Below are 24,257 nucleotides of genomic sequence, written 5' to 3' on the forward strand. Positions count from 1 at the left end.
AAATCTATCGGCAGCTTCGTGAAGTGTATGGGGACAACATTATCACTGAAGGTGGAGTGCGTCAGTGGGTCATAAGATTTCAAAATGGCCGAACCAATGTTCACGACGAAGATCGAAGTGGGAGACCCAGCATAGTGACCGCCGAACTTCTCGAAAAAGTCGATGCTAAAGTCCGTGAAAATCGAAATTTCACAATAACGGAACTTTCTTTGAGTTTTCCACAAATTTCGCGAAGTTTGTTGCACGAAATCATCAGCGAAAAGCTTGGTTACCACAAGTTTTGTGCAAGATGGATTCCAAAAGTCTTGACAGAGGACCACAAAAATCAGCGAATGGCTGCAGCGTTGAACTTTTTGGACGCTTACCATAAGGATGGTGACTCTTTACTCGATCGCATCGTTACTGGTGACGAAACATGGGTGAAACATGTGAACTGTGAAACGAAATTGCAATCAATGCAGTGGGGGCACACAAGTTCTCCCCAAAAACCCAAGAAATGCATGCAAACAATGTCGGCAAGGAAGATGATGGCGACTGTTTTTTGGGACAGAAAAGGTGTAATTTTGGTGGACTTCCTGGAAAGAGGCACTACAATAAACTCTCAAAGGTATTGCCAAACTCTCCAAAAACTCAGAAGAGCAATTCAAAACAAGCGCAGAGGAATGTTGAGCTCTAAGATCTTGTTGATTCACGACAACGCCCGGCCCCACACGGCAAATGTCACTCGTAAAGTTCTTGAATCTTTTAAGTGGGAGTTGTTTCCTCATCCGCCGTACAGTCCCGACCTGGCACCGAGCGACTTCCACCTATTCCCAGCAATGAAGAAGTGGCTGGCTATGCAGCATTTTGATGACGACGCACAGCTGCAAGAAGAGGTAACGAAGTGGTTGAAGGCGCAGGCGGCCGAATTTTTCGACGAAGGAATTTCCAAGCTCGTACATCGCTACGATAAATGCCTTAATTTGTATGGTGACTATGTAGAAAAGTAGTATTTGAGTGTGGCTTTCATCTGTATATAATAAAATTTGTTTCCTATACTTTGTTTATTTTTTTATTCCAAAACGTAATCTACTTTCTGGATAGCCCTCGTACATTACGGCCAAGTGTAATTGGCTTAATAACAAAGTAGCCTGATGACAAACATACACCACTAAGAACTCCTAAGCTCTCCTTCTGAAGTAAGCTGAACCTTCCTTAAATACTCCTTCGCCCTCATTTAAATGGAACGTGATACTAAAAATTCGTTCTGATAGGAATCTGTAAGTGAGAAACGAATTTGAAGAAAAGGACTTAAAATTAAATTAAACCTTACAATTTTCCCCACCAAAATTTATCTACTCAAATAAACAGGTCTCGTAGCGACCTTGTTGAGAGATTAAATTCTAGAAAAACTTTTCTTAACTTTCTAAAATTTTAAACTTTATATTATTCATTATAAAATGCTCTTTCGAAAATTTGAGTTTCAAACTCTTCTCCAAATTCACTTCTGAGTACTGAAGTTTAATTTCTTTCAGGGCCAACTTTATAAAGTGATCTAAATGTAAGTTAAAACTAAGACAAAGAAAATATTGTTACACATTTTTACAGTCTCCTTTGCTGGAACTACATAAACATCTTACATTCCTGTGTGTTCTTCCAATATATATGGAAGGAAAAAGTATTAGTACTCTATACCAAGAGCTACTTTGTTGCAATTTTCTGTAACAATTTATATTTCATCACATTTATTTGGCCCTCAATCTAATTTCATTTATTCACACTTTCAACTATTCTTCCAGTGCTCTTCAGAAGGTTCTATAAGGATACGAGCATGCAGTTGTTGTGTGGAAATAACCAACACTACTATCTAATCAGCTTCTTAAATGTTGAATAAAACAACTTGACCCTACAGACCTAAAAGGACATCTTATTTTCAATACTGTACCTAATATACTAAATGTGCGAAAGTGTCCTAAACTTTTATGTAACTGGAGCTAACTTAACTCATTCATTCATTTACCTTTCTTGTGAATATATTACTTAAACATAGTTTAAACTTTCAAGCACATCTACAATTACTATATAACATTTTCTTTTAATGCAGAATGCTTTTGTAACATTAATAAAAGTTTGTAGATTCACTTTGCATCAGATGTATATAGTTGCTGTATACTATTTACAATAATTTTCTAACAACTTGATTTTACTTAGTTTTCAATCATTTAAATTGCAATTCTGAGTCTTTCTGACTAAAGATATTTACACATGGTAAAAATATATTTTAGGGTGCCCCTTGTTGAAAATTGACGATTTTTTTTCATCATTTTTGTTTTCATCCTATGCCTCCCCAGTAAAATGGAATCCAAAACATAATGCAATAAAACATAATTAAAACAAAAGGTAAAAGTTTACAATTGGGTGTCCCTTGTTTCTTGGGCCATTCTTTTTTAACGCCAAGATCGGTACCAGCAAGACACAGTTTCAAGATGGCCGCTACACAGAACCAAAATAACAAGTCAAAGAATTGCACAAACTTGGTGTCCATATACACATTGATTTATTTTCACTTAGAAAAACATCAGAGAATTGCACAAACTTGACATTGCGCACTGCCTTGACTCTGTCCATCTACACATCGATCTATTTTCACTCGTGAGTAAAAAGCAGGAGAAGGATGATGTCATATAAGGTTAAAACAAAGTTACTGATTTCCGAAATTGAGCAAAATTTGTCGCCAATCGAAGGGGTACCCCATTCTACACTAGAGCCAAACAAAAAAATATGTGATCTGAATAAACTGTATTTTAAATCAAACAATGAAATAACATAAAAAAGGAAATACATGTTGTCTCATATGCGCATTATAAAAAAGAAATATCAATTTGCCTTATTTAGAAATTTCTGTGTCTTCGGTCTGTGGCACACAAAATTCCTTAACAACATCCAAAAACTTTATAAAATTATCTGAGCTAGAATATGCATACTGCTGTCGCTACATAAATTAGCAAAAATAAGAATAAAAAATATATTTAGTAGTGCAGGTGGCTGTTTTCCAAAAATCCTTTTTTATTACACTCCACATGCCTTCAATAGTGTTGCTTTGAGCTCAAGTTTCTAGATCCTTAAATGTCACTGTGTGATTTACTGAAAAGTGAACGAAGCTATTATCAAAAAGACAATCGTACGACCCTCAGTAAAAAGTGCTTATAATTTAATACTCCATACAAGGAAGTCATGTTGTATGTACATCAGATTTTTTTTCATATCACTGCCATTTTTACATTTTACATTCAGATCATGTGAGCCATCCAATTCATTTGGTTAACTTTTATATATTTCAAAGTATCCGATTGTCCATGTACCTTGTAAAACTCAAAATTTTGTCTCCTCCTACAAATATTTTCATTTATACCACCAAGAATACTCCCTAGAATTGTTCTTTCAAACGTTGCAATTCAGTTTTCCCCCAGCATTTTCATCGTCCAAGTCTCAGAAGCATATGTCAAAACAAATCTGACAAATGACAATGACATTTTGTAAATCAAAATTTGCTTTTCTTGAAAGAAGTCTAGATCTGGAAAACTCGTAACGCATAGAAAGTTTTATTTGCCATATGGTGGTTCCTATCATGTTGTTACCTATATGTATTACCACCAATCCTCAAATTGCATATCACAGATTATGTTCTTACTGCATCAATATAAATATTAGCTAGACTTAGTGCACAATAAATATTAAGCTTTATTTCGAAACTTCATGCATACTCCGCGACAGCTAGCCTGTTTCGCTCTCCTCACTACTCGTAAGGAACTTCTCCTCTAAGGTTGCCACATTTATCGGAAGGCACAAGGTGCGCTCCTTATCGCCAACACCACAGTTTCTCCCCAGTTCCTTTGATGGCCATTCAAAGGAACGACATCAGGTTATGAAAATATCTCAGAGGATTCGTACTGTCGGGTATTTTTTTTTTTTTTTTTTTCATAATTACAAAATTAGAATATAAAGTTAGAAAAGATCAAAATGCAATTTAATATATAACAAGGTTATGACATATATAATAAACATGAAATAACAAAAAATATGTTACGATATGAATTTAAAAAAAAAAAAGTTTTAAATTGTTATATAAGAAGCAAGTTTCTTAGGGAAGTGAACATGTCTTCCCAATCTGGTGACAGTTTGTGTCTTAGAGAGTTCGTTTGCAGATTTATTCTGCTGAACTGTCTTTAAGTCTTTATTTGTTTTCAGTTCAGGCAAATTAGAGTCTGAAAGCAAATAAGCTGGTTTCGCACGGTCTATAGTCAGGGTAGATTTCAGACTGTTAATATCAATTGTGAAAGTTTTGTCTGTTCTATAAAGGACTTTATGCAGACCTGTATATGGTTGGCACAGAGGTGGCTTTACTCGATCGACACGTAAGTATACATGCGTACACGACTTTAAGGTAGCACTTATGTAACACTTTTCTTGGCAATGTGCAGATGTTGCTATTGGATTTGATTTTTGAATGCTATGCCGAAGATTCGGGGTAAATTGAGTGTCATACGGAGATATCTTAGATGACGTTATGATATCGCTAGGCAGCTTGAGAGTTGTACCGTACACCAGTTCAGCCCAAGATGACTGTAGATCCTCCTTTATGGCTGTCCGAATACCAAGCATAACAACTGGTAGTGTTTCAGTCCAGTTATTAGTCTCGTGAGCCTTGAGAAAAGATTTTAAATGTCGATAAAATCGTTCAACAATGCCGTTGGACATTGGATGATAGACTGTTATTGTGATTCTGTTCGAACCTAAAATGCGCGTAAATTCTCCAAAAATTGCGGATCTCATTTGAGAACCTTGGTCTGTTGTTATGATCAATGGGCAGCCAAAACGAGATATCCAACAGTTAACCTTCCAGCGGGCGCGCCTTCTGCAACAACAAGAAAGGTCGCGCGTATTTGTTAGATATGCTATTATGAAAGATAAATTTTCCAGAGCAAAAATATTAAAATTAATTTGTAAATAGTTAAATTTTAATAAGTACAATTGAGTTAAACAATATTAGCTTTAAATTAAGGAAAATAAAATAAGTATAAAGCAAAAAAACAATATAAAATGGACTAGACTTACCAAACTAACTTGAAAGTAAAACAAAATTAAACTGCCAATATTTCAACTGAACTTTTATATTTTTAATCAGTAAGTGAAAAAACACATTAAATATTACATAACAAATCAATTTCATAGTCACTTCATTGCATCGGTGCAGTCTGAACAAATATGTTTACAGTGCTCTAGACAAATGAATTTTAAACAAATCTCACAGCTGAACCTCGTAATTCTAGTATGCTTGTCATTTTGGAGGTTTGCATCTTTTTTTTTCCCTGAAGTCATTTCTTGAACAACAGCTAATTCTGCTTTTCGTTTCAACAATTTAAATTTCAGCTCATTTTGAAGAGAGTTATTTCTTCTTCTTTCAACATTTTCCTTCACAAAAGCATTTGCTAGCTTTCGCAGATATTACCTTCTAAGTAATTTTTCACTATTATTTGTTGAATGAATTATGTAGCTGTTGATTTCTGCTATACAGCATAGAGAAGAAAACAGCAAGAGGCCAACGCCTGGTGTTCCTGCCAACATTGTAGGAAGCACAGAGTTTATCCATTGTATCCACACCTCCTTTGGTACGATTGTAAAATGTGATAATCTCAGGCTTTTTTTTTTTGGTCTTGGGTATTTTCATCTATTGCTACGTCATCATGAAGATTTGAAATCAATATGACGTTTCTATAACTTTTGGGTACATAGGAGAGAAGTGTGATATTTTTTCTAAATCCAAAAAGACTCGTATTAGGTTCCCGAGTTTTCGTCAGCTTGAACTGACCCGGAATTTGAGGTTTATTGTTTTTCAAAGTACCTACAAATGACAATTTTTTTCATCTATTTCTCGTACTAACTCAAAACTTGAAAACCAGCTGTCTGTGGTTACATTTCTTCCAGTGTTATCAATTGGTTCTGTCAACCGTTTTACATCTTGTGGTTTGTTGCTTACGTAAAAAGATCATCTGGGCGCGCTCCAGCATAAATGTCCATATTGTATGTGTAAAACATACGAGCGTCTACCATGGCTTAAATTTTTATGCCATATTTGTTCGGTTTTTTGGGAATGTATTGAATGAAACCACATCTTCCTCAAAATCTTTCTAATTTCTCATTGGTTGTGACATTCTCTCCAAGTGAATAGCACTTCTGGCAATTAGAGACAAACTTTTCAAAAATGTTTCTTATTGGAGCCAAGCGGTCGACTCCTCTTCATTCTGCTCTTATGTTTATGTCATCAAGCCGTAAAGCTCTTAGTAAAAACAAAAATCTCTTTAAGTTCATTACTACTTTAAATTCCTCCATTCTCCACAGTTCCACAAGATTCCAGAACTCCCTGACCATGGTAAATACCAGCTAAGTAAAGTAAGCCCAAAAGAGCTTATTTCTGCTCCATCCATTTCTCTGCTGTCCCTTATACAAGAATAATAAGACTTCACAGAAGAAATAAACTTATTCGTATCTTCAGCGATGATTTCTATCAAACTATCAGTAAAGAGGCATTTCCATATATCCAAAATATCTGTTAGATATTTAGCTTCACCGATGACTCCAGAAACATGAACACATATGTTACGAGGCGCTCGTTTGGTTTTCTTTTTATGCCATGTCCAAGAATCGATGACTTTTCTGTTTTACATTTGATGAGCTATATACATTTTGGAAGAATTATCATCATTATTTCCCTCTTCAAAATTGCTCTCTGCATTTATCTCCGATTCTCAATCACCTTTTTCTGAAATTCGATCTTCTTCATCTGTAATGCTTTCATCTAAAATAATGTCCTCATCGTCATCACTGTCACATAAAAGCATATTTCTTATAATCTCAAGATCCTTCGGATCATTCATTTCGAGTATTTTACTTTTATTCGCCATAACTGAAAAGAAAAGTACAAAAATATCATACTTGGTTGCGTGTATGTGACGCATACAGTGTTTATTTTATCATTAAAAATAATTATGCACACAAACTATACAAAATCATAACATTTAGATGCAAAAGAATAAAGATTTTCTATAATAAAAAAAGGAAATTGGATATAACAAAAACTTACTTCAACGGTCGCACTATTTCTGGAATATAAATAGTAAATCTGTTGGCAGTGGTGATAAAGGCAAAGCATATTTTGCTTCCCTTAAATAAAGCTAAGACTAATCTAAATAAAATTCATGCTTTATTCCGTAAATTAAAATAAAAGAGCTGACACTGTAGCCTTTTAAAATCATTTGATTGAAAGCAAACTAGCATTATGCTAACTCGTAATAACACAAGAGAACAAGACATTCGCCGATACCGGCGTACATATATATAATACTCGGCTAACCCGCCGATCTTGACGTCATCGGCCAATCAGCGGCAACCACGTTAGCTTACCTTCGATCAAAATTTGCATGTGGAAAACTAAAGCCAACAAAATCTGCAGACTCGCATTAACCCCTCGAAATCCAGCAGACGACTGAAAGAAGGGCGAAGGAAGAGGAGAGAATAGCCAAGGACACGCGGTCATAGCGACTTCTGGTCTACGAAACAAATGCGAAATTAAAATCTAGTGTAAGTCACACATACGTGCGCCCGCTGGAAGGTTAAAGATGGCTCTGCAAATGGTTTCCGTTTTCATATCCGGGATGGGAATGGCTTCAGGCCATCTGGAGAATCTATCTATTAGAGTCAAAAGGTACATGTTGCCTTCTGATGGAGGTAACGGTCCAACGATATCCATATGGATTTCTGAAAAGCGTGCATCAGGAAGAGAGAATGTGCCCAGTGGTGCTAGTAATTTTTGATTTTTGGCAAGATTCACAGGACTTCACCCAATTTTTGATATGACATTTCATATCGGGCTGTACATAACAAGAACAAATAAGCTTCATAGTAGTTGCAGTTTCTGGATGTGACAGATTATGCAGATGATTAAAGATGAGTCTGCGAAAGGAATTCGGAACAAATGGACGAGGAATGTCCATTGATATGTCATAAAGAATATTACCATCAGAATATTGGCACGATTTAAATTCCAGTTTCAAAGGTGATGTATGGTTTTTGAGAAGGTCTTGTACCTCCAGATCATGCTGTTGAGCTTCCAAAAATTTTTTTAAATCCAAAAGTGGAGATTTTGTTATGGAATCAATTTTGATTCTTGAAAGAGCGTCAGCAATGACGTTTTTTGAACCTTGCACATGCCTAATAGAGAACTGAAAAATAAAATCTAAATGGCGCAATTGTCGAGGTGAACTTTTATGAGAGTTCTGTTTAAAAGTGTATATTAACGTTTTTGATCTGTATAAATGATAAAATTTCTGCCCTCTAACATGTGTCGGAATTTCTTAATTGCAGAATAAATTTAAAATAATTCCCTATCGTACGTGGACCATTTCTGTTGACTGTTATTGAGTTTCTTAGAGAAAAATGCTGTAGGTTCCCATGTTTGTTGAGACAACTGCATAAGTGTGCCATCTATTGCGACGTCTGAGGCATCTACCCAGATGCTTAGCTGGGCTCCGGGAATAGGGTGTCTCAAACGGGTAGCCTGAGCAATGGCATTTTTGGCATAAATAAAGGCTTCTTCAGCATTCTCATTCCAATTTAACTGTGGGGGTGAATCCTGAACATGAGAATGAGATTTCTTTTTATTCATATAGCCTTCTAACAATTTTATTAAAGGAGATACAATATGTGCTGCTTTAGGTATGAAACATCTGTAAAAGTTAAACATGCCTAAAAATTGGCGAAGCTGAGTAAGAGTGGTAGGTTGAAAAAAGTCTAAAATACATTTGACTTTGTCAGGAAGGGGTTCAATTTCGTTTTCACTAAGGTGAAAACCTAAGAAATAAATAGATGTTTGACTAAACATACATTTTGAAACATTTATGAAAAGTCCATATTCCTGAAGTTTGGAAAATAAAGCTTTCAAATGCCTGCAGTGTTCCTCAGAATCTTTAGAGGCTATAAGCAAGTCATCGACGAAAGCATAAACACCCTCTAAATCCCATGTGACTTCATCTATAAAACGTTGAAAAGTCGTGGATGCATTGCATAAGCCGAATTGCATATGGGTACTTTTGAATAAACCAAATGCTGTGCATATGGCAGTTTTGTGGATATCGGCTGGGTTAATTGGTATTTGAAGGTATGCCTTAATCAGGTCGACATGACTAAAAATTTTAGTACCGTGCAATGCAGCAATAAAATCGGCTAAGCATGGAATAGGGTATTTGTCTTTTATTGTTTGAGCGTTCAATGCTCGATAATCTCCTACAGGTCTCCATTCCAGACTTTCCTTTTTTGGAACCATGTGAAGTGGGGATGCATAATTGCTGCTCGAAGGTCTCAAATGCCCCAATTGCATCTTAGTTTGAAATTCTTGTTTTGCTGTTTTTAAGCAATCTGGAGCTAACCGACGAGGTTTTGCAACCACAGGTGGACCTTTAGTTATGATATAATGAATGGTGTTGTGTTTAACAGGTTGGTTAGGATCTGGTAATTTAGTAATTGAAAGAAATTCTTTTAAAATTTTGTGATATGGTGTATCACTAAACACAGTTTTTACTGAATAAATGCCTGCATTTTTCATGCAGCCGACAGTTTTAAACTGCATTTTTAAATCTTTGGGACATTTGTTTCTGAGATCAAACACCAATTCAAAGAAATGGAGAAAATCTGCTCCAGGAATGGATGTACTAACATTTGCTGTAAGAAAAGTCCATGTAAACTGTCGTCTTATTTTGAAAGAAAGTGTTTTTTGACCATAAACATGAATATTGAAAGAATTAGCAGCGAAAAGTGTTTGTTGGGGAGAATTCCGTTTTCAAGAATTATTTGCTGGAAGTAAAGACACGTTAGAGCCGGTATCGACCAAGAATGAAAGGTTTGTTCTACGGTCACGAACGAACAGGCAACGTGAAACTTGAGGCAAAGAATAAGTCGCCTCTATTCTTTGCTGGTTTCGTTTCCCTGCCATGAACAAGGTTTTGTACATTTGCCTTCTCTACACTTTTCCCAAAATGTCTATGATACCAGCAAACAGAATAATCTCTCCTTTTGGAATTGCCTCTTTCGTTATTGCGATCTCCGCAATTTGCCGAGCGACCACGAGAAAGAGAAATGCGATCAATACGTTTGTTTAATTTTTCTATTTGTTTAAATAATTTATCCTCAAAAGATTGATCGACTGTGCACACGATCGAAACGGCACGAGTCCCTGGAGTTAGATTTATTTCTAAAATTCTGTTGGCAATTTCTGCAGCTTTATCTGCAGTTAAATGGGAAATCGCTGCCAAAATAGACTGAACAGGAATAATTCTAACATTAAGTTATCAGGAACATTCAAAGATTCTGCTCAACGTTTCGTATTTCTAAGCAAATCTGAAGGTTTTCGAGAACCTAATTCCTCTCCAGATAATAATTGGCGAATTTCTTGCTGAGAAGTTTCTCCTGATCGATTTATTAACTCAGTTTTGAGCTTTGTATATGGATCAATAGGGTCTGGTTTCATAAGTAAATCCCGTACTAGTGATGCAATATCTGGAGGAAGATGAGCAACTACATAATTATATTTAGTAATGGAACCTGTGATACGTTTGGGGGTGGCAAGAGCAAACGTACTTTCACACATAATAAACCATAAAGATGGGTCTGGTCGGTTATAAACCGGAATTTGGATGGCATGAACATCAAACATTGTGCAAGGTTTTTAAGCCAAAATAAATGCAAAAATTTAACTAAAGAAAATGAAATTAAATGATAAGTAGAAAACATAATTATAAAATGATCTATAATTACTACTCATCTGTGATTCGGAGGATGAAAACCGGTGTAATCCATTACTCCTGGTTTGTAGATCTTGAGTGATGGCTTGTATTCAAAACCGAAAGTGCTTGAGAACTGTTCATACGACCTGATTTAATCATGTCCGGGTCACCATTATGGTGGTTCCTATCATGTTGTTACCTATATGTATTACCACCAATTCTCAAATTCCATATCACAGATTATGTTCTTACTGCATTAATATAAATATTAACTAGATATAGTGCACAATAAAAATTAAGCTTTATTTCGGAACTTCGTGCATACTCACTGACAGCCGGCCTGTTTCACTGTGCTCGCTACTCGTAAGAAATTTCTCCTCTAAGTTTGCCACATTTATCGGAGGGCGCAAGGTTCGCTGCTTATCGCCATCACCACAGCCACCTAAAGCCAATTCTGGATTTCAGGAGATAATCTGTTATCAGTATTAATAATAGATTCCAAATAGACAAAACCTTTTACAGATTCAAATTTATGGGAGTCTAGTTCAAGACAGAGAGCTGAGATTACCCCCCCCTTTTTTTAAACTTTATTCTCTCCTCATTTCTAATTAAGCACACTTGACTTGCTGCCAACTTAAGGCCAAGGAAAGCATCTCTCAGAGAAGAAAGAGTCCTGGTAATATCAACATTATCAGCAGATGCAAGTGGCTATTCGGATTTAGAAAAAATATATTCACTGCTAGTGATGTTTGAATCCCAAATAACACTCTCAAGTGCTATTTAAAAAGTAAACGAGAGAATCTCCCTGTCGTACTTCTCCAAATATGTCAAGATTTTCTGATTGAGACCCCAAAACTTTTATCTTAATATATTTCAGCATAATCAATTTAATAAGTAATTATAAGTTTAGAAGGAATACCACATTCAAAGTCTCAAAGAGAAAGCAGCATTAAAATCTATAAAGAGATGATGTGTCTCAGTATTAAATTCCATTGTTTTTTCAATAAATTGGTGCAGACAAAATATTTGGTCCTTAGTTGATCTTCCAGCACTAAATCCATGTTGATAATTTTCAATCACTGAATCAGCATACAGCAATAGTCTCAAAAACAAAATTTTTTATAAAATTTCATAACTAATGTAAAGCAAACTAATGCTGTGATAATCAATGCAAATCATCAGGTCTCTCTTGTGGTTTGGACACAAAATAGTAATATTACAACCAGTTGGCATAATCTCAAAGTTCCAAATGTCGGTAATTAATTCCAATAAATTCTTCAAAAAGGTATTTTCACAGTTCTTTCTGCTAAAATAAGATATTATGCTCTGAAAATTTCTTAAATTTTAAATTCTTGATGGCAGCCTTAATCTCTTCCATAGTTGGTGCTCCAGCTTCTATATATATTATTGCTGGATTTAAACCCATCAGGAGGATTATCATTAAAAATTTGATTAAAATGTTCATGTCGTCATTTTAAAATATCTTGTTTGCGAGCAAAAATTTCACCAAATTTGTTTTTACAGAGATTAGTTGTTTGTTTAAAGTCCAATCAACTGCTCTTTATTTTACAATAAACCCTGCAATTATTAACTGATTTCAGATGCTCAGCTTCTCTAAATAAATCCTCTTCAAAAACTCTTTTCTTTCTTTCTTCTAAATAAGTTCTTTTCTTGTAAGAGGCATTTATGATGCTCCTCTGCTTTATTTCTTATATGTGTTTGTATAATATGATTATACACATAATTATTTTTGTTATTAGCTAAGGCACAATCATTATCAAACCAGTCTTTAACTTGCTTCATAGCAATTCTACCTATCACAGAATTGGTTAGCAGTACCAATATTATCTTTAATAAATTTCCATTTATGTTTTACTGTACCATCACAACTCATCAAATTCAACTGTTTTTCTATTTTTTCAAGTCTAATCTTATCATTCCTGAGATCATCACGGTCAAATTCTCTTCAGGTCACACCTCTAAACTTCTTTTTATTAGAGATTCTTGATCTGACTTTGGTTATTATAAAGAAATCGATATTGTCAGAATTCACATTAGCCCCACGATAAGCTCTGGCATCCTTCGACTCTGAATAATGCCTGGCATCAATTGAGATATGATCAATTTGATTGGCATAAGTGTCACATGGGGCATGCAAAGTTGCCTTATGAATATTAGTATGGGGGAAAAATGTGCTTTCTATAATCATACTATGTGAAGTGGCAAAATCTATTTATGTCCAATAACATTTGCTGTATCATATAGATTAAATCTTCTTGTTACAAATTTAAATTCCGTTTCTCTACCCACTTTATCATTAAGAAATGACCATTGCATTATATCTTGGGCAGTTTCCTTTTTTCATAAAAAGTTTCCTTTTTTCATCAGCCTTATCTTCACTAGGGGTGTAAGCACATATAATACTAAAAATTAAAGAATTTTCCCTGATATTTAATTTTACAGTCTCGGGAAGACCTCCAAAATCTGATATATTGTTTTGCTTACAATAAAACCTTATACCTTAAAAACTTATAATTACTAATAAAATAATACTGTGCTGTCAGTATGTTTCTTAGGGTGACAAATGTAAAAAACAGTATGATTCCTTTTATTTAAAATTTCATTGCCAATCCATATAACTTCTTGAATGGTAATAATACCAATTTTATATTTGTCCAACTATTACAGCAGCAAATGCCTTGGTTCTGTACAGAGATAGAACATTTCAACTACCAATTCTCATATCCTTATATCATTTACCAGGTTGCTTCTATAATGCCATCCAGGATTTTTCTTCACTGGATTTTGTAACAAGTTTTTTACAAGGTAGGGGTGTTAACACTATATTCAACTCCGAACATGGTGGGCCAGGCCTCTTTATTTATAAGTCCCAGGAAACGAGTGCCCAGCTATATCAACAGACACTGGGTATCTATTTTAGTCGCTTCTAATGACAGACTACATTGTGAGTTCTTATCATACAGGTAGAAAGAAGTATTGATTAGGGGTAAAATAACATAAAATTTATGTTATGTGTTTTAATATGGAGTTTCAGAGTCTTATATATGTTAAATCTCATGGCAAAGGAACGTGATAAATTCTGAAAAATCAAAATCTGAAGTAATACCTTTAATGATGGAATCATAAGTTTTAGTAGAAGAAAAAATAATAACTTTTAACCAAATCTGTGATTGTTGGATCTCTAGAAAGTTTCCATCAAAAAGCATAGAGCTTTTCTAAAAAATTAGTGTTAGTTTTCCCAGCAAATTCAATGCGATACACTTCTCTGTATATAATAATTTTTTTGTCTGTATTTGTCTTGTCAAGTTGTATTTGAATTGCACTTGAATCTGTTAAGAATAGATATTTGTGGAGACATAAGCGATTGTATAACTGAGAAAAAGTTATCAAGAATTGAAATTATTTAAGCCAAATTATATTGAAATCAGTATGGTTAAATAATTTAGCCTTCTACCAAACCATTGAGTTTCAGTATAATTTAGTAGCAATGGCATATGTGTGTTTTTTATATGAACTGTGTCTTGTTTTTATTTATATATACATAACATCTGTTATATATTTCTATGTATTTAGATCAATACTGTTGGGAAGTAAAGGTTATGATTTGCCTAAAATTTCACAGAAGTTAGAATCCTTGAGCACTGCAAGAACCTTTGAACCCATTGAGCCTATTCGGGAAACTGACATACAGGTTTACATTTTTCTGATCTCTCTTTTTTTTTTTTTTTTTCATTTTCTCGATCTAAATAAATATATAATTAATATCTGATATTCATAAAAGCTCTTTCAGTTTTTTTATCTTGTTTTATGCAGTGGTTTCTTTTATTTAAAATGTGTAGTACTTATTGAAATGTATAAAAGTAAACTATAAATCGAAAACTAACATATGAGAAATGCCTCGGACTCGTACTGCAGTTGATAAAATATCTGTGTTCATTCCAATTGTTCTAATTTTCAACATCGGAGGTTATTCCCAGATTACAGTGTTAAGCTGATGTGATTCAACATTATGGAACTAACATTTCATTCTCAGTTGTATGCATATATTGTTGTATGATTAGATTTTTTTTCCCCCAGAATAAACCCATCTAACTACATTAACTATATATATGACTAGGAGAATATTCTTGCATCTACAATAATTCTGGACATTGAGGAAATAAATTCTTTCAGAGTATCTATGTCTCCATCAATCGATTCTCCACTGAATTTAATATTATGTAAAGAATATCTCATTTTAAATTTATCAAACCAGCCATTACTTGCTTGAAACACCTTTTTTGAATATGCATTTAAACCTAGTCTTCTAATCTTCGTGAAAACTAAGAACCTTAGGTTGAAAACTAAGAACTTGTACATACGATGACAAAGATCTTTCGGTTTCATACAGTTTCTTTTGGAAACAATATTTGAAGATACATTTCCAAAATTTTGAATGCATTCCTTAATTTTAATCTTAGTTTTCAACTGAGCATACTGTAGATCTGTTTACATGGTACAAACATTCAACTGAAGCAAAAGATTCACCATTTTCAGAACATGTAATTATTCCTGTCTTTGTCTTGATCATTTGAAGACAAAATTAGACATAAAGATTTAACTTCCTTTTTGTTCGTATTAACATTGCAATTTTTCAATTTCTCACTCATGTTTATCAATTTATAAGAACAAAATATTTAAACATAAACAAATAAATTTGGCAAACCACACAACACATTGACGCATGCCCTTATGCAAGACTTAAACTGCTTTCACCTCTTGCTTGGGACAATGCAATACTGATTTGTATTCTTAGAAGTCTGCTTCTGTAGGAAATGATGTGTGCCTGTGATGTATGTTACATCACCTCTACCCTTATCATGGGCAAGAATGCCTTTTTCTGACAAGAGCAAGGGGAAAAAACAGTTGGAACAAGTGAGCCGAAAATAGTTAACACATAAGAAAAAATTTTCATTATTGGCAAAAGTCTTTAAAAAATATAGTTTTTTTTAAAGTAGCAAATTGTGCAAAAGTTTATGAAATAGCAAATTGTGCAAAAGTCAAGGCCCACCTCTAATTCGAATCTAGTTTGACCCAAAGCTTTCAAAATTTAAAAATCTTAACTTTATTTTTTCTTTTTTCCTGAAGCAGAGAGAGAGGATAAATTCATGCAGAATCAATGTTAAAGCATTTAAATCCTTTTTTAAATAATTTTTATGTGCTCCTCTTTTAATCTATTTAAATAATGTGAATCAAATAAAATTTATGCTTCCTTTAAATCAAAAGTAATTTATGTTATGATATAAATTTTTATATAAAACTGCACAGAACTGATCGAGTTAAACTTTTTTTTTCCCCCTCTCCAGGGCTTCTTGAAAAATGAGAGAGAAAATGCCATGCTGTCTGTTATTGAGAAGTCAAAAAAATCTGTAAGTAAAATGTCCCCTTTCTCTCTCTCTCTCTCTCTTTTTTTTTTTTTTAAATATAATCAACAGCCAATTTCTCTTTAAAACGCCGCGGCGCGCAATGAATTGGAAGTTCATCTGTCAGCACTATCCTTATCTTCAGGGCAGATGTTTTTATTTTATTTGGCTTATAATTCCTTACTAAATGTAGTATTTCATCTCAATGTACTCCGTCTTTGATATGATTTAAATCAAGTTCCTCATCATTATAATTCACTTCCAATAGTGAAGAAAGTGACACAGAGGTTATTGAAAACGAAAAAATTTCGATTGACAAATTAGTCGGTATTCTCGACACAGCAATTATAAGACTTGAACAGCAGAACTTTGTAACTAAACAAGAAATTATGTCTGTTTAATAGAATTAAACAGAAAGTATTATCACATGAAATGAAGCAACTTAAACAACTTACATTGAAAGAAATGTTTAATAAAGTAAACAAATAAATATTAAGCTTTTTCTTTTTGTAACTTTTGATACCCTTTAGATCATAATTGTTCTTTATTTCATGAAGTACGGTTTCATATTTTTAATTTTGTAATTTCTGCATGCCATCTTACCATATTTAAACTGATGATCTATAATCCGGAATCGCCGAATTCCCGACGAGTCCGGATTAACGACTTTTGACTGTAATTAATTTTTTCTGGCTTGCAGCAAGATCAAGTATTATGTGCTGGCTGATAAGCTTCATAATTTAAAAACTGAGAGAGGGATTTTTCCATTTCTAAATAAACTTGCCAAAACTTTTGACAACTCATTTGTCTGCTTTTATCTAAAGTCAGATTCCTAACATAATTTTATTAATTGTATTAATTAAACAGTCGTGTAAAAATACCCTTTACGTATTCCAGGAATGATGAGATTCCAAAAAACCAAGAATAAGAAATACAGAGCAATATAAAATGTTGATTGATTAGCTAAACTAAAAATCTTTTCAAATCTTGTAAGATGCATTTATATTCTTTCCTTTCCTGATATTGCCTCCTTATAGACACTTGTATTACTATATCTCAATTGTTATTGTCTGTCTTCTAAATAATAGGCTCTTCTATATTTTTTTAGAATTATTTAATGAAATCCTATATTTAAAAATCTTATGTTTCAGACTTTTGAAAAAGCTGATAATGTTTTCTGGGAGACATTAGAAAGTGAATGGGAGCAAGAAAAACTCAAGATTTTAAATTCTTTAGTTGGTCCTTCATATGAGCTGTTGGATGTAACTACAGATGCTAAGGTATTCTTGCAGTGTGCTTAGTATTATACTATTTGCCTGTATTATTAAAAATTTAAATAGCACAAAATGTATACCTTATAAATGACCTTGAGTTTATGAAATCTTTATCATTGTTAACTTTTGGTTTAGAGCAAGGCCATTGTTCGTGTATTCACATGACTAGGTGCACCAATTTTAACTCCTACTAATTCTCAAATTTAATCATCGTATATGTTGAGCACTAGTATAAAGCTTGATGGGTTTTACTAAATATCTGTATTAAACACTTGCCCCTCAAAGTTACCATAAAGCTATGGTGCAAGTTATATAACTTAGAGTTTGAACTGATGGTAAAGCACAATCACACAAGAACGTAAAACCTTACCTATATTTTGCATCAAATTAAAATAATAAAGAACAAAATAAGTCTCTTTGACTTTTCAGCAAATGATAAAAGATAAAATTCAACTGGCTACAATACCAATCTTTCTACATAAGACTACTACATACTTGGATTGGACAACTTTAAGTCAAAACTGACTTACTAACCTGGACCCAGCAATATTCTTACTCAAGGACCGGCTTTCTGATGGAAAGCCAAATTGTCAGCCGAAATCATTGTCAGACATCTCTTTACTGCAAGCCATGCAGTTACAATTTATTCTCTCAATTAAAACTATATTGCTTACCAATCATATCTGTATATACCTCTAGACAAAGCAAGTATTTTACATAATTCTCTCAATTCTGATATTTAGGGATATATCTAAAATTCTTTTCTACACACCGCTACGTTGTTGACAACGATATTGCATAGTGTTTCAACCAGCGACGCTACATTTCCTCCAAAAGTTTGCAAAAACTGCAGTTCATGCATAAGATCTATACTATTTATATCGCTTTGATACTTATCAATTAATGCTTTTTGCAGTTTTTGACATAAGTTGAGCTGATCTTGTAAATGTATGTGAATGAAAATACGTGATGCCGATGCATATGTATAAAAAATTGGCCATTTTCCGATTTTTAGCTATATGGAATAATCGAAGGAAAATGTTTCGTTATTTCATTACGTCTTAAGTACCTCCTTGAATTATTTCGTATTGATATAATAGTTCATATAAAAAAGAAAATTCCCTTAATTTCTTTCTGGTGAAAGAAATTAAGGGAATTTTCATATTTGATCTATGATCTCTAGAACTACTGGACAAATTTTAATAAAATTTGGTGTAAACATAAGTTGATATAATACAAACAAAATAAATGTTCAGCATTTATAATAGACACACATGTCCGTGTGGAACACTCATGGGAGTCTAAAGGTCTGAAACAGCAGTTGCAGTAGACACAAAAGAAATGGGTTAATTGGGGGTATGGTCCCCTCTTACAGCCATACAGGCCTTGCAACGTGATGTCATACTGGAAATAAGGCAGTTTATCAGTGCCTATGGCAATTGGTTTCACTCATTCAGCAACTCTGTTTTCAGTTCCTGGATGGTTCTCGGAGGGGGTTGCGAATTGCAGTTGTCCTCCCCAGAGCATTCCAGACATGCTCTATAGGTGTGAAGTCTGGAGACCTGGCTGGCCAATCCATCCAGCGAATATCCTCACTCTTGAGAAATTCAACGACCAGAAGAGCTCTATGTGGCCCTGCGTTATCGTCCTGTAAGATTAACTCGTGGCCCACTGCACCCCGGAAAAGGCGAACATAGGGCTCCAAGTCCTGATCCCTATACCTCACTCTGGTCACAGAGCCTCTGTCAAAGACTTGGAGAGGTGTGCGGCCATCCAACTTGATGCCTGCCCAGATCATTACACCGCCACCGCCATAATTGTTGATTTTGCGGACATTGGAGTGTAGGTAGCGGGTTCCTGGCTCTCTCCATATGAACGTACAGCGAGAATCGATGTTTAGGCTAAAATGGGACTCGTCAGTGAACAGAATGGTTGCCCATTGCTCCTTACTCCAATCACTATGCTGCCTGCACCGTGCTAATCAGACTCTCCTGTCCGTAGACGTGAGCAGGGCGCAAACAGCCGGTCTTCTGACAAACAACCCTCTCTCATTCAGTCTTTTGGAAACGGTCACCCTTGTTACATGTGTTCCTAGGGCTGCATACAGTTTCCGAGAGAGCTGAGAAGCTGCAGTCCCTCTCTTACATCTTGCTAAAATGGACAAATAGCAATCTTCTCTGGCCGTCGTGGCTCTTGGAATACCTTGCCCAGGCTTTCTCTCGATGGATCCAATATCCTGAAACTCTTTCATTAGATTACACACGACGCTGGGTGTTAAACTCTCTGCATATTTGGACTTTAGATTGGTCACCCTCTAGCCTCCACAGAATTCGCCACTTCATTCCATCATCTAAACGTTGGTGGTTACTCATTTTTACTGTTCTGATGTGAGTTTAACCGATTGTTGCAAGATAACACCAAGAAATTCCCCAAGATGTGCTAGCGAACGCAGTTTGTCTTGCCCTCTATGCGCTTATAAACCTGTTTTTTTTTTTGCTGGCACCGCCTACACACATGTGTATTCTTAACCCTCTGTGTATGTATCCAAATGATCAGAAGGTTGTTGATGCTTGTTCCTTGATCTATTGCACCAAGATATTTTACTGTACACTTATTTACAATTTATTTACAAGTTGTATGCCACCTGGCATATTTACAAGCATTATGCCTCCTGGCATGTACATGATAGACATATTCTGCCACCTGGCATGTGAATTGATACATCATACTAGTTTTCTGCCACCTGACAGATACGATGCAATTACCTCAATTAGCGGTAATACGCCCGACATTTTGGCGTGTCCGCTTCCCTTACGTTCTGTTATGCAACTAACTTTTTGTGCGGTGCGCCCTCTGGGCACAAATCACCGCAATCACCGAGGAGGCCAAAACATCCTCTCTCCCCCCCCCCCCCCCCCGATGAATTACATTCATCTTAATACAATCTTCAATATATGCAAACAAGTAAATGAAAAATATAGAAACTGAAAACATACAAAAACCTTCAAAAAGTATAAAATAACATGTTACATTTACCAATCTTCTAGCAAAACATCTTATATTTTACTATATTGAAACGTTAACTATGAGGGTTAAACTAGAACAAACAAATAAAATTATTAGTATAATAAGAAATAAAAAAAATAATAAAACATATTCAATATAAACCAAACACTTAAGTTAATGTTCTTTAACTGGTAAAAGACACAGTTTGGTAATAGGACGTTTAATGTCCCCGTACACAGTTTTTAGTCTAACCACTCGGACATTATTGTCTCTTCCAGGAAACACTTCTATTACTCGCCCGAGTTTCCAACGTAATGAAGGCATATTATCTTCTTTAATGAGAACCAAGTCATTTAGACGAATATTTCTGCTAGGCTGTCTCCATTTGCTACGCTGCTGTAGTTGGCACAGGTACTCTTTAGACCACCGCTTCCAAAACTCTTGGAACATCTGCTGTGTTAGTTGCCATCTTTGCAATGGAGACACTCGTACTTCGGTTAAATCTTGTTCCGGAACAGCTGTTAAAGAAGTCCCTATAATAAAGTGTCCAGGAGTCAAAGCTGTCAAATCATTGGGATCACTGGAGACCGGTGTTATTGGCCTCGAATTTAAGCATGCTTCAATTTGTGCAATTAGAGTTAGAAACTCTTCATAAGTCAAAATTTGAGTTCCAACACATTTCTTTAGATGCAGCTTCATAGATCTAACAGCTGCCTCCCATATACCACCATGATGTGGAGCAGCTGGCGGGTTGAATATCCACCTTATGTTTTCATTTGCTAACCACCTTTGAAATTCTGAGGTTGACTGGACAGATGAAACTGCTTCCTTGAGGATTTTATTTGAACCTATAAAATTAGTTTCACAATCACTTCTTATTTCTTGAGGTTTTCCTCTCCTCGAAGCAAATCGTTTTAGAGCAGCTAGGAATGCTTCACCTGATAAGTCGCTAGCAATCTCTAAATGGATAGCCTTTGTAGCTAAACAAACGAAAATACAGATATAACATTTAATTGGTTTTATACCTCTTCCCCTTTTCATTTTCACAGAAAATGGGCCGGCATAATCAACGCCAACCTTTGAAAAGGTTCTGCTTGGAATCACTCTACTTGCAGGTAGTTCTCCTATTAATTGAATAGATGTTACTGCTCGTACTCTGCAACATTTTATGCATTTCCAAATGCATTTTTTAATTTCATTCTTTGCACTTATTATCCAGTATTTCTGTCTTATTGCGGATAACATTAAATGCAACCCTCCGTGTAAATTTTTTTCGTGATAATGCTGTATTAATTTTGTGAAGTGATTATTATTTGGCAATATAATGGGATGTTTACTTTCTCTGGTAATTTCTGCGTTTCTTAATCTACCTCCTACTCTTAAAATTTCGTTTTCATCTAGAAATGGATTAAGTTAAATGATTTTGCTTTTAGTTTTAATCGGTTGTTCTGTCTTTAAAGCCTTAATTTCATTCTGAAAATTCATTAAGTTGAACATTTCTTATAATAAATTCTGAAGCCTTCCGTAACTCATAGGCGGTAAGCACACCAGATTGCTTTTCACGAGCGGATTTACAGTTGTTCACGAAGCGCAGAACATAAGGCATTATTCCCAGTACTTTGGTTAAATTTCCGTACAGTTCAAGATTTAGTAATGGTTCTGTAGATTCCACAAGTGTTTTCAAAGTAACACATTTACGTTCTTCACTAACGTTTTGCAAGTCAGCTTCGGTATTCATTTCGTTTATGTGATGTCGAATATCTACTTCTGAAAGCCAGGGTGGCCCAGAAAACCAATCACTATCATTAATTAGAGCTTCAGCATCCATCCCCCTCGTAAGTTTATCAGCAGGGTTTGTCTTCCCACTGCAAAAGTACCAGTTGTTTAAAATTGTTTTCTCCTTGATTTCTACCACACGATTTCTCACAAATTGTTTCCACTCGTTGACAGATCCCTTGATCCAGTGAATGCAAATTTGGGAATCAGTCCAGTAAAATATATTTCCGTTATCCAACTGTGGAAATATCGATTGCAAATACGAACCTAATCTTGCAGAAATTAATGTTCCCAAAAGTTCAAGCCTAGGGAGTGTTACCCTTTTTAATGGAGCCAAACGGGATTTCGACACTATGAAACTTGTTTTACATTTATTTTTCTTCTTAAATCTAAAATATGCTACGGCACCATAACACTTGGGACTGGCATCAGAAAATATATGAACTTCTATAAACTTCCAACACATATCACTGAAGTACTGTCTGGGAATTTCGAAAAACTTTATTTTTTCAACTTCTTTTAACCATTCCTGAAATATGAATTCTGTATCAAGGGGAACACTTTCGTCCCATTGAATACCCTTTTCCCACATAGTTTGCATTAAGAGTTTAACTCGAACAGTAAATGGATTCATAATTCCCAAGGAATCAAACAGCATACCATGCTGCTAAAATGATGCGTTTAGTTACTTTGAGATTTTGTAACTTCTCAAACTGAGATACATCTATTTTCAAATTATCATTGACATTGTCCCAGATAAGACCTAAAACCAAACCTAAAATAAAACCAACGGTACCAAAGAGTCTTCAGATGTTTCACGAGAGTCAATTCCATTAAGTTTCCATAGTTCATTCAACTCAGGTGAGTTCGAAACCCATCTACGTAAATTCATACTGGCCTCGCTAAGAATGAAAATCATGTCCTTGCTTAAATGTAAGGCCTTTTCTACATTAACTGTCCCAGAAATTAAATCATCTTCGTAAAGCTCTTTTAACATACTGCATGCCTCTTCATAGGCATCTTCATACTTGTTTAAATGCAGTCTTATTGTAGCTGTTAATAAATAAGGTGAGCACTTGACCCCGAAAGGAACTCGATTGTGTTGGAGAACTTGTAAGTTGGGATTACTGTGATCGAGATTTGACCCTTCTTCATTTATCCCCAAAAACTTTAAAAAATCCCTATCTTCTTTAGCTAAGCCTACCTCTAAAAATGCACGCTGAATGTCAGCACAAAACGCAATTGAATGTACCCTGAATTTAATGATAATCTTTAGCAAATCAGGATTTAAATTAGGTCCGCTTTCCAAACAATCATTAAGTGATAAATTTCCCTTACTTTTAGAAGAAGCGTCAAAAACTATTCGAACCTTTGTAGAATCCTTCTGCTCGCGCACTACCGCGTGATGAGGCATGTAATACCCCGTTTTCAAACTACTATTTAAATACATATCTACCCATTCCACTATACCATCTCTCAAGTGTTCATTAATTATCTCATTATATTTTAAATATAACTTGCTATTTTTCTGAAATTTATTATTTAAAAATAGTAAACGCTGTTTCGCGATTTCATAATTGTTATTTAAACCTTCAACACCCTCTTTCCACAATAATCGAGTTTCATACCTTTTATTCTTGTAAGTTGTATTTCATTCAAATGACTCTAAAAGTTCTTTATCTGATACAGATATTTCTTTATTCGAACTTATCCCAATTGCTTCTAATTCCCATAATATTTTAACTCTTTCATAATCTAAGTCCTCATTTACAACGGTTATATGATTAACTCTTGCGTCCTTACACTTTGATCCTTCGTCCTTGCCTTGAATCACAAAACCAAAAGTGCTTTCTGTTGCGACTAATTTTTTACAAATCTTCACGTTTCGTTCTTCTAAAATTTCCCAAATATAATCCGAACCTATTAATACTTGAATTTCGTCACTCATACCAACATCTGCTAAT

The 24,257-nt window shown here is 34.7% G+C and overlaps 1 protein-coding gene across 1 annotated transcript in view; it reads left to right on the forward strand.

Annotated features, from left to right (window-relative positions):
• The window catches only part of LOC118183567 (nuclear pore complex protein Nup93-like), a 139,966-nt gene that overhangs the window by 12,183 nt on the left and 103,526 nt on the right, over positions 1 to 24,257 (forward strand). Inside the window, exons 3-5 of the mRNA XM_035353164.2 lie at positions 14,409 to 14,526; positions 16,181 to 16,243; positions 17,389 to 17,517. Of these exons, the coding sequence (XP_035209055.1) occupies positions 14,409 to 14,526; positions 16,181 to 16,243; positions 17,389 to 17,517 (310 nt within the window). The remainder of the gene's footprint in view (positions 1 to 14,408; positions 14,527 to 16,180; positions 16,244 to 17,388; positions 17,518 to 24,257) is intronic.

This window comes from Stegodyphus dumicola, chromosome 2 (assembly GCF_044657685.1).
Source record: "Stegodyphus dumicola isolate Sdum_Otavi_A_Nest chromosome 2, ASM4465768v1".
Classification (NCBI taxonomy): domain Eukaryota; kingdom Metazoa; phylum Arthropoda; class Arachnida; order Araneae; family Eresidae; genus Stegodyphus; species Stegodyphus dumicola.